General features: G+C 39.9%; 1 protein-coding gene across 1 annotated transcript in view; it reads left to right on the plus strand.

Moving 5' to 3' along the window:
* The window catches only part of LOC138031211 (NPC intracellular cholesterol transporter 1-like), a 15285-nt gene that overhangs the window by 24 nt on the left and 2761 nt on the right, over positions 1–12500 (plus strand). Inside the window, exons 1-3 of the mRNA XM_068878884.1 lie at positions 1–124; positions 10241–11074; positions 12142–12401. The exon at positions 1–124 is cut by the window's left edge and continues 24 nt beyond it. Coding sequence (XP_068734985.1) covers positions 65–124; positions 10241–11074; positions 12142–12401 — 1154 coding nt within the window. The 5' untranslated portion in view covers positions 1–64. The remainder of the gene's footprint in view (positions 125–10240; positions 11075–12141; positions 12402–12500) is intronic.

Raw genomic sequence — 12500 nt, forward strand, 5'->3', positions numbered from 1 at the left:
AGAAAAGGAGAGACGCAGTTTCGGAAGCTACAAAGTCGAGTTTGATAAGCTTTGATGATCAGTCATGTTGCTTCGTTCGGCGATGCTCCTGTTTCTGTTGCCGGCCATATTGTTCCATGCTCAGGTAAGCATTTTTGTCCTCGAAGTGCATGTTTTAATCTCAGAGCAAGTGATAACTTCATTTGACAAACACAGTGTGCAACTTATAGTTTTATCTTTGAAGGAACAGCTCTTTAAACACCGTTCATGATCCAAAAGGAGATCGAAAGTAGAAGCAATCGAGATCTCGGAAAGCCGCACCAAAAACTCGAGAACGAAACCCCATTGAAATCCTTTTCAAATCGATGCTCAGCGTAATAACTAGATGTTTGCTTGTGCGTTGTTTAGATCTAATAGCTGTTAATATTGAGCGTCCGCAATTACTTTGTCCACGCACCGATTCTTAACCTTTTTTTCAGTTTTGCTTTTTGTGATTTATGGTCATCTATCCGTGCTTAGATCAGTCTTAGATCGGGTACGTTATGCCCAAAGTGACGTCCTTTCTCAAATTTCAGAAGGATCCCTCTTTAAGGATTGCTTGATAACCGTGAAAAGGTATGGCTGTGCTTGGCCCAGCTTGTACTGCAGTCAAACTAAACAATGAGATGTAATTAAGACAGAGGCACCCGACGAACAAATTAAGCCAAAAGCCTTTGAGAGTCATTTCTAGGCTCCTTGTGATGTATAAAGACTGTCCAGAGAGATGTTTTTATCACACAGAAGAATTTGATCTGTCCGGATATCTTAGCTGTTAGCTGAAAATTGAAGTGTCTGAAAATTTTAGGGAAATCTTCATTTCAGAAATTGCTAGCTAAACGTTACCTTCCAGGGAACCATTTGCTCATCCGAAACTGCTAGATGACCTTTTTAAGTGCCAAAAATTGCAAAACTATCCCTTCCGAAAACGGAAGGGACGAATTTTCCCTGGTTGCCGGATCTCTTAGGTGATAATTACTGGGTTGCCTATGGGCAAACCCAGTCGAGGTCTACGTTTAGTTTGTTTGTTTTCTTTTTTTTTTTTTTATTTTTGTTTGTTTTTTTTTTTTTTTCCGTGTCGGTAAAAGTCTTGCCTGTCACTCCCCTGGTAAGTAGTGTCTTTGTGTATAGAGCCTTCTGCGCGTATTTTCTTAGGATCGAGAGGGTAGTGGAACTGCGTAGATTTCTCTTGTGGACACAGTAGAATCATTAACTTAGCGTGCAATGGCGTCGAAAGTCATGCAACGCGAATGGCGTTTTAGTGGATCCTTAAACAAAATATACCCTTATGGAGCTCAATAATGGAAAGTCAGTTGGATAAACTAGGCATGAATCTCAAAAGCGACGAGTACTGGACTTCGACAACAATCTATCGCCCGTCGAGACGAAATCAAAGTGAGCAGTATTTACCTGAAGTACATGGTAATTTGACACAATTGAGTTTCTTGTCTCCACGCACGCAATCAAATAGGAAGAGGTTTTCGCCTCTAAGAGCAAATATGTTGTTTGTTTCAATAAAATTTTCGCTGGAAAAGGATTCTGTGGTATTTTCTGCCTTTGTGAATTATAATATCATGTTGTGTATTGAATTTTCGAGCTTAAGGTTCAAATGTGATATGGGAGAAGTTTTTTAGTATTGCTCTGTAAGCAGGAAGGGTTCACAGGCCTGTTGGAAGCGTGCTTGAGTTTCAACAAAATGAGCCCCAAAATCAGTGAAAACTTGTGACGCAGATGAATAATAAAGTAGCTGCTATTTCCAAAATGATGGAATTACCTGGTGATAAATAACGTCGTACACGTCTTGGAGAGTAAATTTTGACTTTGCATAAACAAGAGTTGGGCGATTGTGATCTTTGTTTTGACTTCGCTCATTTCATTGTCAAACTTTATCACACTTGACAGAAAAAGAAACTTACAAAAACCCGGTATCTTGGGCATATGAATTACGGGGTGGTGACTTCTTTGCCTAAAAGCAACTCACTTAACGAAACTGTCCTTTTTCAAACAACAACAAGGATTCAAACAGCTTCAATTCTTACAGAGTTCGATAAAACATGCGGTGGGGCAACCAAAGCGATGGGAGCTGTGTTGGGGTTTCAGTGTGAAAGTACAAACGGCTACTAACACTCTTATAACTCTTTTTTCATTATTATTTTATTAACCCACAGTCTGCAGTCTGCAGTCTGCATTTTACCCTCAGTCTGCATTTTATCCCTGGTCTGCAGTCTGCGTTTTACACTGACCGGTTATTTGAGTGGTTTTTGGCAACAGAGGTTAATTATTCGTAATGCGATCGCTTCCGTTGCCGTTAGGATGGGTCGCAAATTTGACACTTTTATCGCATTATCACATTACGCATTGAACCACGTTATCTATTATTCCTAAGAATCTAAAAATATTCGTACCTTATCAGTTTTCGGTCGAATTTATGTCCAAGAAGGCAGATAAATTGCAGAAAATATTAGTTTTGCATCCAAAAATTCGTAATCAACGCTAAAATGACCAAATTTTGCCTAGAAAACATATTTTACTGTTATTTTTCTTAAATTTTTTCGTTCAACTTTCGCTTTTATAAAATGTTTCAGTTTTCTGTAAATAAGTTATATGCTGTTGGAAAGATTATTTTCTTAGCTTTAAAATGATGTATTTTTTCCCCCTAACTTAAATATTTTTTGAGAAAAAAAAAAACATTTTTTGGCGATGGCTGATTTACCGCGGTTTTCTCGCGGTTGGGAAAGTAGGAAGAAGAGTTAGGCCAGTAGCCAGGTTTTTAACCTCAGAAAAGGATCTGTTTCGTCGTACGAACGTGTGAGGACCTGTGAGCCAAAGGGCTTCTGCTGGTATGACTTCTGGGTGACCCCTTAATAACTTCTTACTAACCGAGCGCGAGGGCTGTACTGCCAGGGAAATATTGGCCCGAGGTCGTGGCAGTACGGACCGAGCGCAGCGAGGTCCGTGCAAAAACGACCCAGGGCCAATATTCCCCAGTACGGCTCGAGCTAGCTCGGTTAGTAGGTAGTTTATTATATGGTTTTTTAATTACCTTTTGCTTTGTTTTTGCAAGCCCGTAATCGGCCCGTGGGCCAGTCACAATTTGCCTGGAACGCTGCACGCCCGGGGACTAGCATCCCCGTGTGTTCCATATGGGAGTTCTCCCCTCCCCCCCCCCCCTCTCCCTCCGGGGCTGCACGTACCACAGGCAACCCAGTGTACCCTCACGGAGGGTCTAGTTAGTAAAGAAATCTTTAGCTGTTTGCAACCTAAAACCGAAATTCTTATAACAGTTTGACTCTCCCGAACACATATTTCACCGATGATTATCGCTGGGGTGCCCCTGATTACTGGGTTGCCTATGGCAAACCCAGTCGAGGTCTGCGTTTAGTTTCTTTGTTTTCTTTATTCTTTCTTAAAGAGTTCTTAGGCCTAATTTCTGAAACGAACGCTTAGGGTTAATCAGGAAACGAGTGCTATATTCTTCACACGATCTCGTTAAAAATTCTAGTTACCGGAACCGTAAAATGAAAGCTAAAATGTTAAAAGAGTGCTTAGGCCTAATTCTGAAACGAACGCTTAGGCTTAATCAGTAAACGAGTGCTATATTCAGCACAAGATCTCTGTTGTCAGGTTTTCACGTTGTTAATACTGGTGACGCGCGCTCTTCTGAGTCCACAGTTCCAGTCTCTTGTCTGAATTACGTAGGCTTTGACGCTTAAAGAACGAGGAATGCTCAATACTGTGTCTTTATTAATTATCACAGCGTACCGCGTAGCCACAATTGCAGCACAAATAACATTGATGCGCCATTTTGAATTCATTTGTTTATATAACGCTCTTCCGAGTCCACAGTTCCACAGTCTCTTGTCTGTGGAATTACTTAGGCTTTGACGCTTTTAGAACGAGGAATGTCACGGCGTACCGCGTACCGCGTAGCCAGCACATATAACATCGCTCCGCCATTTTGAAATTTAGTTCATTTGGAATTTAGTCCAAGTGGCGGGGTATTCTACAGTATTGTGCATTCCTATTTCTGGGTACCGCGTACCGCGTAGCCGGCTACGTGGAATATAGTTCGAGTAGCGGGGTATTCTGGTTGTGCCAGATGTCATTTCCCCATTATTTCCTTCAGATATGGTCATATTGGGCTACAACGTAGCGGGACGTTGTTCTGCATGTGTGCACTGAATGGATCATCTTGTTAAGGCGTTAATGTCCATAAATTTAGGTATTAAAATGTCTCAATTTGATACTTAACACGAAGTGTCGTCATAAGTCTAAGCACTTGCTACCTGTCTGATAATAGTCATTCCAACGTAACACAAGTCAAAGTGTGACGTGTATTTAATTAGTGAATGATAGATAACAAACACATGTTAATAAAACAGAGCTTCCGTAAATTCAAAAGTGTGGTTGTATTTTTTAGTGGTTGTATTATGATAGCATCCGGCCTTTAGAGTCCTCATGGGCCAGATAAGGATTAGTATTCTGATAGCATAACCGCAATGTTCTCGTATTTCGATATTGCATCATAGCTATTGATGTAAAGGCTTTTAGGCCAGATTGAATGACGATCGAACGAGTGTAGTAGGCTTTGAAACTGAGTAAAATAAAAACGCAATTTTAAAACAGAAAGATATACAGTCCTTTTGATCGGAAACCAGCGCCGGGAGATATTCCCGCGCACTACCCATTTCCAAGAACAAAAATAAATAAGTGTAAAGGCTAGCGTTATTTTAGGTTTGGGAAAATGAACCTGTTTATCTTATAGAGCGGAGTTTAGGAGACTCTTTGCGAGAAGGCCTACACAGTCACGGACATATGACGCAATTTCAAAGTAACTGTTCCCTTGAGTAACATCACGTGGCATTGAGAACTGACAAAATGTAGAAGCCAAAAAGGTCTGTCGCGAACGTTGGCGTTACATTGCGTGATTTTGAAACTCATACTGTAAGCTATTGAAAATATAATCTCGGTGAACTTTATACCTTTTGTGTGTACTGTATGAGAAGAGAGTTTCGGAGACAACATGTCAGGCCAGAATCGTCGGAAAATAAATAACTTCAAAATTACATCAAGCGTGTGATTATTTGTCGCGAGACCCGTTCACGACGGGTCTATTCTTGCCAATTATTCACTGGATTCAAATTATGTGGCGCATCGCTGAGCTCAATAATGTGAGCGGTATCCCGGATGACCCTCATCTACAATTTCCTCTCTTCATGAATCCAGGTCCATCCTTGTACTTACCTAGCCGATTTTCTCAACGTAACCGCGCTAGCTATGTGGCCTGTGGTGTTTTGAAGAACACCTTTAACTCGTTACGGCGTGCTTGAAAACTCTCGTAACATTCGAGTATTCGAATCGTTGAGATTGTCTTTGTTCCTTCGACTCGAGCAATTCCGATACTAAAACACAAATGTACCAATAGACCAAATTCGATATATTAAAATTCAGTCCTAAACAAAAGGCATCATCTCGAGGCTTTGGGGAATAAACTCATACAAATCTTTACATTTATTCCCCAGAGCCTCGAGATGATGCCTTTTGTTTAGGACTGAATTTTAATATATCGAATTTTACACATAAGCCCTCTGAATGGATCTAATTAAGTTTTCACCATTCAGTAAGGCCGAGGCGTTCAGTTCGGGTTTCATCGTAACAGTCTGCAACCAATGAGACTTCTCAGCTCACATGACAATATCCGTCTGCTTATTTCCAATTCTATCCCATCACCTGTTGAGAGCTACCCTGGAGTTTAAAGGAACAAGGGCGTATCCGTGGAATGCGCAAACAGTTAACACAAATTGTCCAGTGACAGTCAACTTCAAGTTCAGGTAAACTTCGGAAAATGGCGAGAGATTACTATAAAGATAAATCTGTAATATAACTTGAAGTTGTTTGTTGTAAAAACTCATTATTAATAAGACACAAACAACAGTGATAAACATATTGAGCTTGTTCATTTTGATTATGATTTGACGTTTCCTATGTGCTCTACATACATTTTCAAAAGTAATTGTTGAAATTTAAAACAGCTATTTATATATAACAAAGCGGATGAGGGGACTGGAACCTAGATTAAGCAAATACTTAACAGTAAAATATATAATAATAATAATAATAATAATAATAATAATAATAATAATAATAATAATAATAATAACAGAAAAGATTAATAAAGCATCAGCTTTTCACTTCCGACGTTGACGTTGAAAGCTGGCTCAAGTTCTTGAATAAAGAAGGTCTCTTTTATTTTACAATGATAGTCCGTTTTGCCCTTTGCTAAAATATCAAAATGATCCCACTTGATGTTATGTCCAGTGGCCTTGACGTGGTCAGCAATGGCTGAAGTATTGTCATTTTTAGCTAGGGCCTTAAAATGTTCGGTTTTTCTATCGTGAAGCCGCCGTTTAGTTTTACCGATGTAAAAACCATTACAATCCCAACAATTTGCTCTGTAAATAACTCTGGATTGTTGTGAACGATTAATACGGTCCTTGTACGGATCCGGAAAGAAAGATTTTATACATCGAGTGCTCTGAAAAACAACCTTAAGGTTAACACAAGAGTAGAATTTGTACACACAAGATTTCAGGCGTTTAGCGACTTGGTTGCTTTGCAAACCTAAGTAGGGAAGTAGGATAACAATATCTTTCGTAGGAACTGTAGACACTGGATTGCTATGCTGATGTTGTCTGTTTTTGTTCAAAACATCGTTGATATGATAGTTGATTATGCCTTGTGGGTAGCCGTTCTGAAGAAGGAGTTTTCGAAGATCATTGAGGGCAGATTGTAGCAAGGAGCCAGATGAACAATGTTACTAAATTTTCAAATTTGCAAACAACGAAGCCCTATTAGCAGGTTATGAGGATACGGGATTTGTTATTTATTTATTTTTTGGAAGGAGACTTTATTCAAATCCTACAGTTTTACTTGCTTCCTTAACTCCGTTCATCCAAAAATTACAAGATCAGCCTTAAATCATCCGAAAAGCTTCATACAAATCACAGTTCAATAACTTATCATCCTGGGCCAGTTGTTCAAAGACCGAGTTTTAAAAGGAGTTTTATTCTCTACTCCCAAATGCTGTTCAAGGCTGATATTCGGTAAAACTTTACATTAGAAGAAGTCAAACTTGAAAAACAAAAATAAGGAAAGGAAACTGTCACCAGAAAGTTGAAAACATAAAACAAAAGTTTACGCTAATCCTGGATTAAGGTAATCGGCTTTTGAACAACCGGGCCCTGTATTCGAAGTCCGGTTGCATAATCCTGGTTTAGTTCCTTGCAAACTGTTTAAATCTGCCGTAATTGCGTGTTCTGTAGTCCAATCCAAGGTTCTAATTTTACAATTCCATAATCTTGATTTCAGTACTTGGCACCAAAAGCTCCACAATAACTTGAAATCTCGTCAATAAAAAAAGCATAAAGCCAGTAGTCCAGTCCGGGTTGAGATCGCCAAAACTCTATCATCGAAGTCAACAAAAGCTACAAGTAGCAAATAGTTCTCAGAAACTACAAAAGTTCGTCATGATTCTACACAAAGAACTGAACAAAGAACTATCAAAAACAAAAACAAAAAAACCTAGTGATCGCTTCTCGAGAGAACAGACAAACAGCCGAAACTGTTCTGTGCCTACTCCTTACGGCACTGAAAAAAGTACCGTATTTAGTACAATGGTACTTGACCGTAGCCCTTCGCGAGAAACTAATCTTAGCCAATAGGCCGAGAAGCGATCAGGATACGGGATATTTAGGTTTAAAAAAATGTGGGGATACGGGATTTTTGGCTGGGGGGGGGGGGGGGGAATGGAATTGAGGAGATACGGGATATTTTTTTAAAGTAGGAACGCATTGCGTACGTGTGGTAGTGCAGTAACTTGACGGTGCTTTTTTCCATAACTGTCAACTGAGCTGTGTTTTGTTTTTCCAGGAGAAAAGCGTGTACTGTGAGGTTCTGACAGCTTTCCAAGACCAATGTTACTAAAGTTAATCCCTTTCCGGCGGGGGACGTCAAAATATGCGACTTGCTATCAGGAACATACGACCAAAAAAATTCTGTTTTAACGCTCAAAAATGCGAACTAAGCAAGGTACAGATTTTGCTAGCCTGCTTTATGCAAAAGTAAATAAATATTAATATGTAGTTTTTAAGGAGAGCAGAAGGAACTTTTAGGGCGATTTTTTGTTACGTTCAATCAGAGTTTAATTTACTTTTGGTCGTACAAGTAAAATCGCAAAAACGAAAGTGACATCGATTTTAGCGGCCGCCTGTGATCAAGTTACCTTGCGTGTTTAATACTGACAACTCCCGAAACAAAGGATGCGTCTGTGACAAAATGTCGGCAAGATATTAGGTTTTTGGTATTTTGCTTTTTTTTTTCTTTCAAGTGTTATAAAGGTCGACAAGATATGTGCGAATTTAACAGAAAGATCCGCAATCCTTGATACTAGCCCTAGTGTCATCTGAAGTTAAGCTCCCCCGAGTAAGGTTAGTACTTGGATGGGGGACTGCAGCGAAGTCTCCGTGACAGCGATAGCTAATTCGTTTTTTTAAACTTGACTTCATTTTTCATCGTTGAAAGATATTTTCTTATTTTCTTTCTACGTCAAAACGACGAACAAACTGGTTCCCAAGAAAGATTGGAGTATTCGTTCTATGCAAAATAATGTTCACAGTGGAACACACAAGTACGAAGCAAGATCTAGAAATAACGTAGAAAATTCTCCTTACCTTTAAAGCTTGCCTTTCTCAAAGAAAAAGCATCTCTCCACTTTATCGAATAGTTTAATACTGAATCAATCATGGCGGGCGGAAAGAACCCACAGTGAATGTTTGGTTTCAACGTGTGTCACGGTGGCCGAGTGGTCTAACGCGCTCGCAGGTAATCGTGAAGGTTAGGAAGTACTGGGAATGAAAGTGATTTCACCCGATCGGACATTACTTCAATATCCGTGGGGTATGCACATTTGTGACTACCAAAAAAAGAAGATACCAGACCGGTTTTAAGACGTGATATGCCCTCGGCATTCCACGTAACAAGGGAAACTCAAGCTGGCCATTTACTTTCATGATCCAACAAGGGACCTTATGTTATATTTCGCAACAAGAAAACATGTGCCCTCATTTCCAGGGGGCTCTCACTGTTGCCATCTTGTATGTGTTACCTACTTTATTATTATCTATTTCATTGTTAGGGGTTGCAAAAACCCATTTGATGATGTATACTCACTCTCAGTCTTCGGCATAGCACACTATGTGCAACTGATAAAATATATAAAACATGAAATTGGAAATTATCTACAAAAGAATTGCGTACTGACGATCAATAATAGCGATAGTTATAGTTAGCTAATCGCTGGCTAACGATATGGATATCTAAAAAGCGCTTCAGTGCACCCTCAAAACGGCTCGGGCTCCCAGCCTCAACACTGGTAAGCTATTCCAGTTCCGCACAACTTCTAATAGAAAAAGAGTATTTACATGGATTGCACTTCGCTGTCTTAGCGTCTAGCTCATACGGGTGGTTTGCACGGGTTGAATTGCTCTTGGTTAACTCAAAGAGGTCGTCAAAGTTTAACTTATACAAAAAACGATATTGTAACATTCACTAAAGAGAGATATAATCTACGCGTATGGAGTGTCGGCCACTTCAGCTTCCTTAGACGATCTTCGTATTCCATCTCCCCGCGTTTTTGCCCAAGAGCAAGCCGAGAAGCTATTCGCTGAACTTTTTGTAACGCCATTATATCCTTAGATAAGTATGGCGGATTCCAGACCGGGGCAGCGTATTCAAGAACTGGGCGGCGTACAAGAGATTTGTATACCGTAGAAAATGCATTCTGATTTGACAAGGCTATTGTTCTGTGAATCAAGCCCGACAATTTGTTGGCTATATTAACGGTCACATTGACACTTTTCACTCCAAGATAAATCCGAAAAGACTATCATACCCAGGTCCTTGTTATTATTATTATTATTATTATTATTATTATTATTATTTTTATTTACCTGTATTATGCTTTATGTACCAAGTGTCGGGGCCAGCGTCGTATGTTCAAATAGGTAAAAAGTAACCTAGGGAATCATCGTTTAAATTTATGCTAACGTCATGTTTTTCCGTGGTTTGCTTTTGTTTTTGGTGTCTTCGTTTACTCAGGACCCACTGACGACTTGAACTTTCTCTGTTATTATACTCACAGTGTCTGAGGTGTTATTTTGCATTTCAGGTCAAAAGCGAAGAGTGTGCAAAATATCACAAAAAGGGATATTGTGTCTGGTATGGTCAATGCACAAATGACTATAAACCCAAAAACTGCTTTTACAATGGACCAGCAAAGGAGCTTAAGGATCCAGAAGGTGTAAAATTATTGAACAGCATCTGCCCTGAACTACGTGGTCAACGTACTTGCTGTGACACTAAACAGCTAAAAAGTCTGGTCTCAAGCTTACAAACAATGAGACAACTAACATCTCGTTGCCCAGCTTGTTGGAACAACATGAGGAGGCTTTATTGTGTGTTGACGTGTAACAAGGATCAGTCTGTATTTTTGGACCCAACTTCTATTGACAATAAAACTATTCTTAGTATTAGTTACTTTGTATCAGAGAAATTCAAGCAAGGATTGTACGACTCCTGCAAAGACGTCACCTTCCCTGAGTTCAATGAAAAGGTGATGAAACTGCTTTGTGGAACACCAGCAGAAACATGTTCTCCGCAAAAGCTGCTTGATTACATGGGAGATACCTTAAATGGGTATGCTCCATTCAAAATTAACTTTCCACGAAAACTTACAACTAATCTTCACTGGATGAACAAGACAATCCTTAAATGCAATGAGTCATTTTTTGATCTTCAAAATAACAGGACAGCCAACCCATGCAGTTGTCTAGATTGCACACAGTCTTCATGCCCTGCGCGCCAGAACGAAAGTACGAATGATTCCACGGTCATTCGGCTGGTCATTCGTCCAACACATCCTGTTCCCACTGGTTACCACCGTTTTGGTGACGAAAAATGGATTCCATTTGGACCGATCTTTCATTTGGACTTATTAAATAAGGTTATCTTGTACGATTTCACTTGATCGTGTCTCGAAAATTCCCAACGCGCAGTATGCGATTAGACCATTGTTATTCCCCTGAGGCCGGTTGTTCGAGGTCTGATTAGCGCTAACCGTTGGTTAATTAAGAGCTATCAAAACCCAATCGGTTTCCATGTTATTTAACGCTGGTTAGCACTAACCATGTTTCGAGCAACCCGGGCATGATGTGTAGGTAATGCAAACTTACCTAACTCCATGAATTACCCATAACATTAGGATGCAGCAGCCTTATTTTTTATACGTTGACAAAATGTTAGGGTTAGGGGGGGGGGGGGGGGGGTTAACCGCCCGCGGGGAAATGAAACTAGCTATGGAAGAGATGGTTTAAGGGAATGTTTTCAATATAATGGGAAGAAAGGAGGTTGGCGCGAAAGGTAAGGTAACCAAGTCATTTCTAGTGCCAGTCATCATGTGCTCAGTCAAACTTATCCAGTTTATGGATACCGAAATTTGTCGTCTTGCCCTAGTTTAATTTCATTTGATTTCTGTACAGTCAGAGCACCCAACGATAATCTTCGGTGAGATATATGTTCGGGAGAGTCAAACTGTAACTTCTACGAATTTCGTTTCTACGTTGCAAAACAGCTACAGATTTTTGTACTAAAACATCTCCCAAAAGATTGGCAACCGGCAGGGAAAATAAGTGCTAAAAATTGCAAAACTATCCCTTCCGAAAACGTAAGGGACTACTTTTCCCTGCCAGTTGCGAATCTTTTAGGCGATGTTTTAGTAAAGAAATCTATAGCTGTTTGGCAACGTAGACCCGAAATTCTTAGAACAGTCTGACTCTCCCGATCGCATATTTCACCGCAGATTATCGTTGGGTGCCCCTGATTACAAGGAGCCTAGAAATGCATCTCAAAGGCTTTTGGCTTTATTTGCTCGTATCCCAATTAGCTCCCCATTGCTATACAGTTGACACTTAAATAACATTCATTATAAAAGTTCCTTATTTGCCATAAATATCATCGGAAGCGTATGTGAAACATTGTTATATTTGGCGACAAGCATGTTTTTCTTTTTAGGCTCTTCACCTTCAGAATAAGATTTCTAACATGAGGGTGCCATTTGGTTCAGGCCACATCACACTGGAAGACATCTGTTACCAGCCACTAGCTCCACAAAAACATGAATGTACCATTCCGAGCATCTTTCAGTACTTTCAGAACAATAACACAAGACTGAACAAGTGTCTTACCAGCATGGGAGACATCTGCAATAATGAGACGTTGACCTACGACTTCAAGGCTTATGATTTCCATGATCATATCTTGCTTTGCACAAGGTAAAGAAAACTTGCTTTATTCTGAGTTTTTTAGCAGAAACAAAGGGGGGTATTCTGCTGGGTTTTCCAAGCGCTGTAGAGAAGCGTTTCCGTCTAAAG

The sequence above is a fragment of the Montipora capricornis genome, chromosome 14, assembly GCF_036669925.1.
Source record: "Montipora capricornis isolate CH-2021 chromosome 14, ASM3666992v2, whole genome shotgun sequence".
Lineage (NCBI taxonomy): Eukaryota > Metazoa > Cnidaria > Anthozoa > Scleractinia > Acroporidae > Montipora > Montipora capricornis.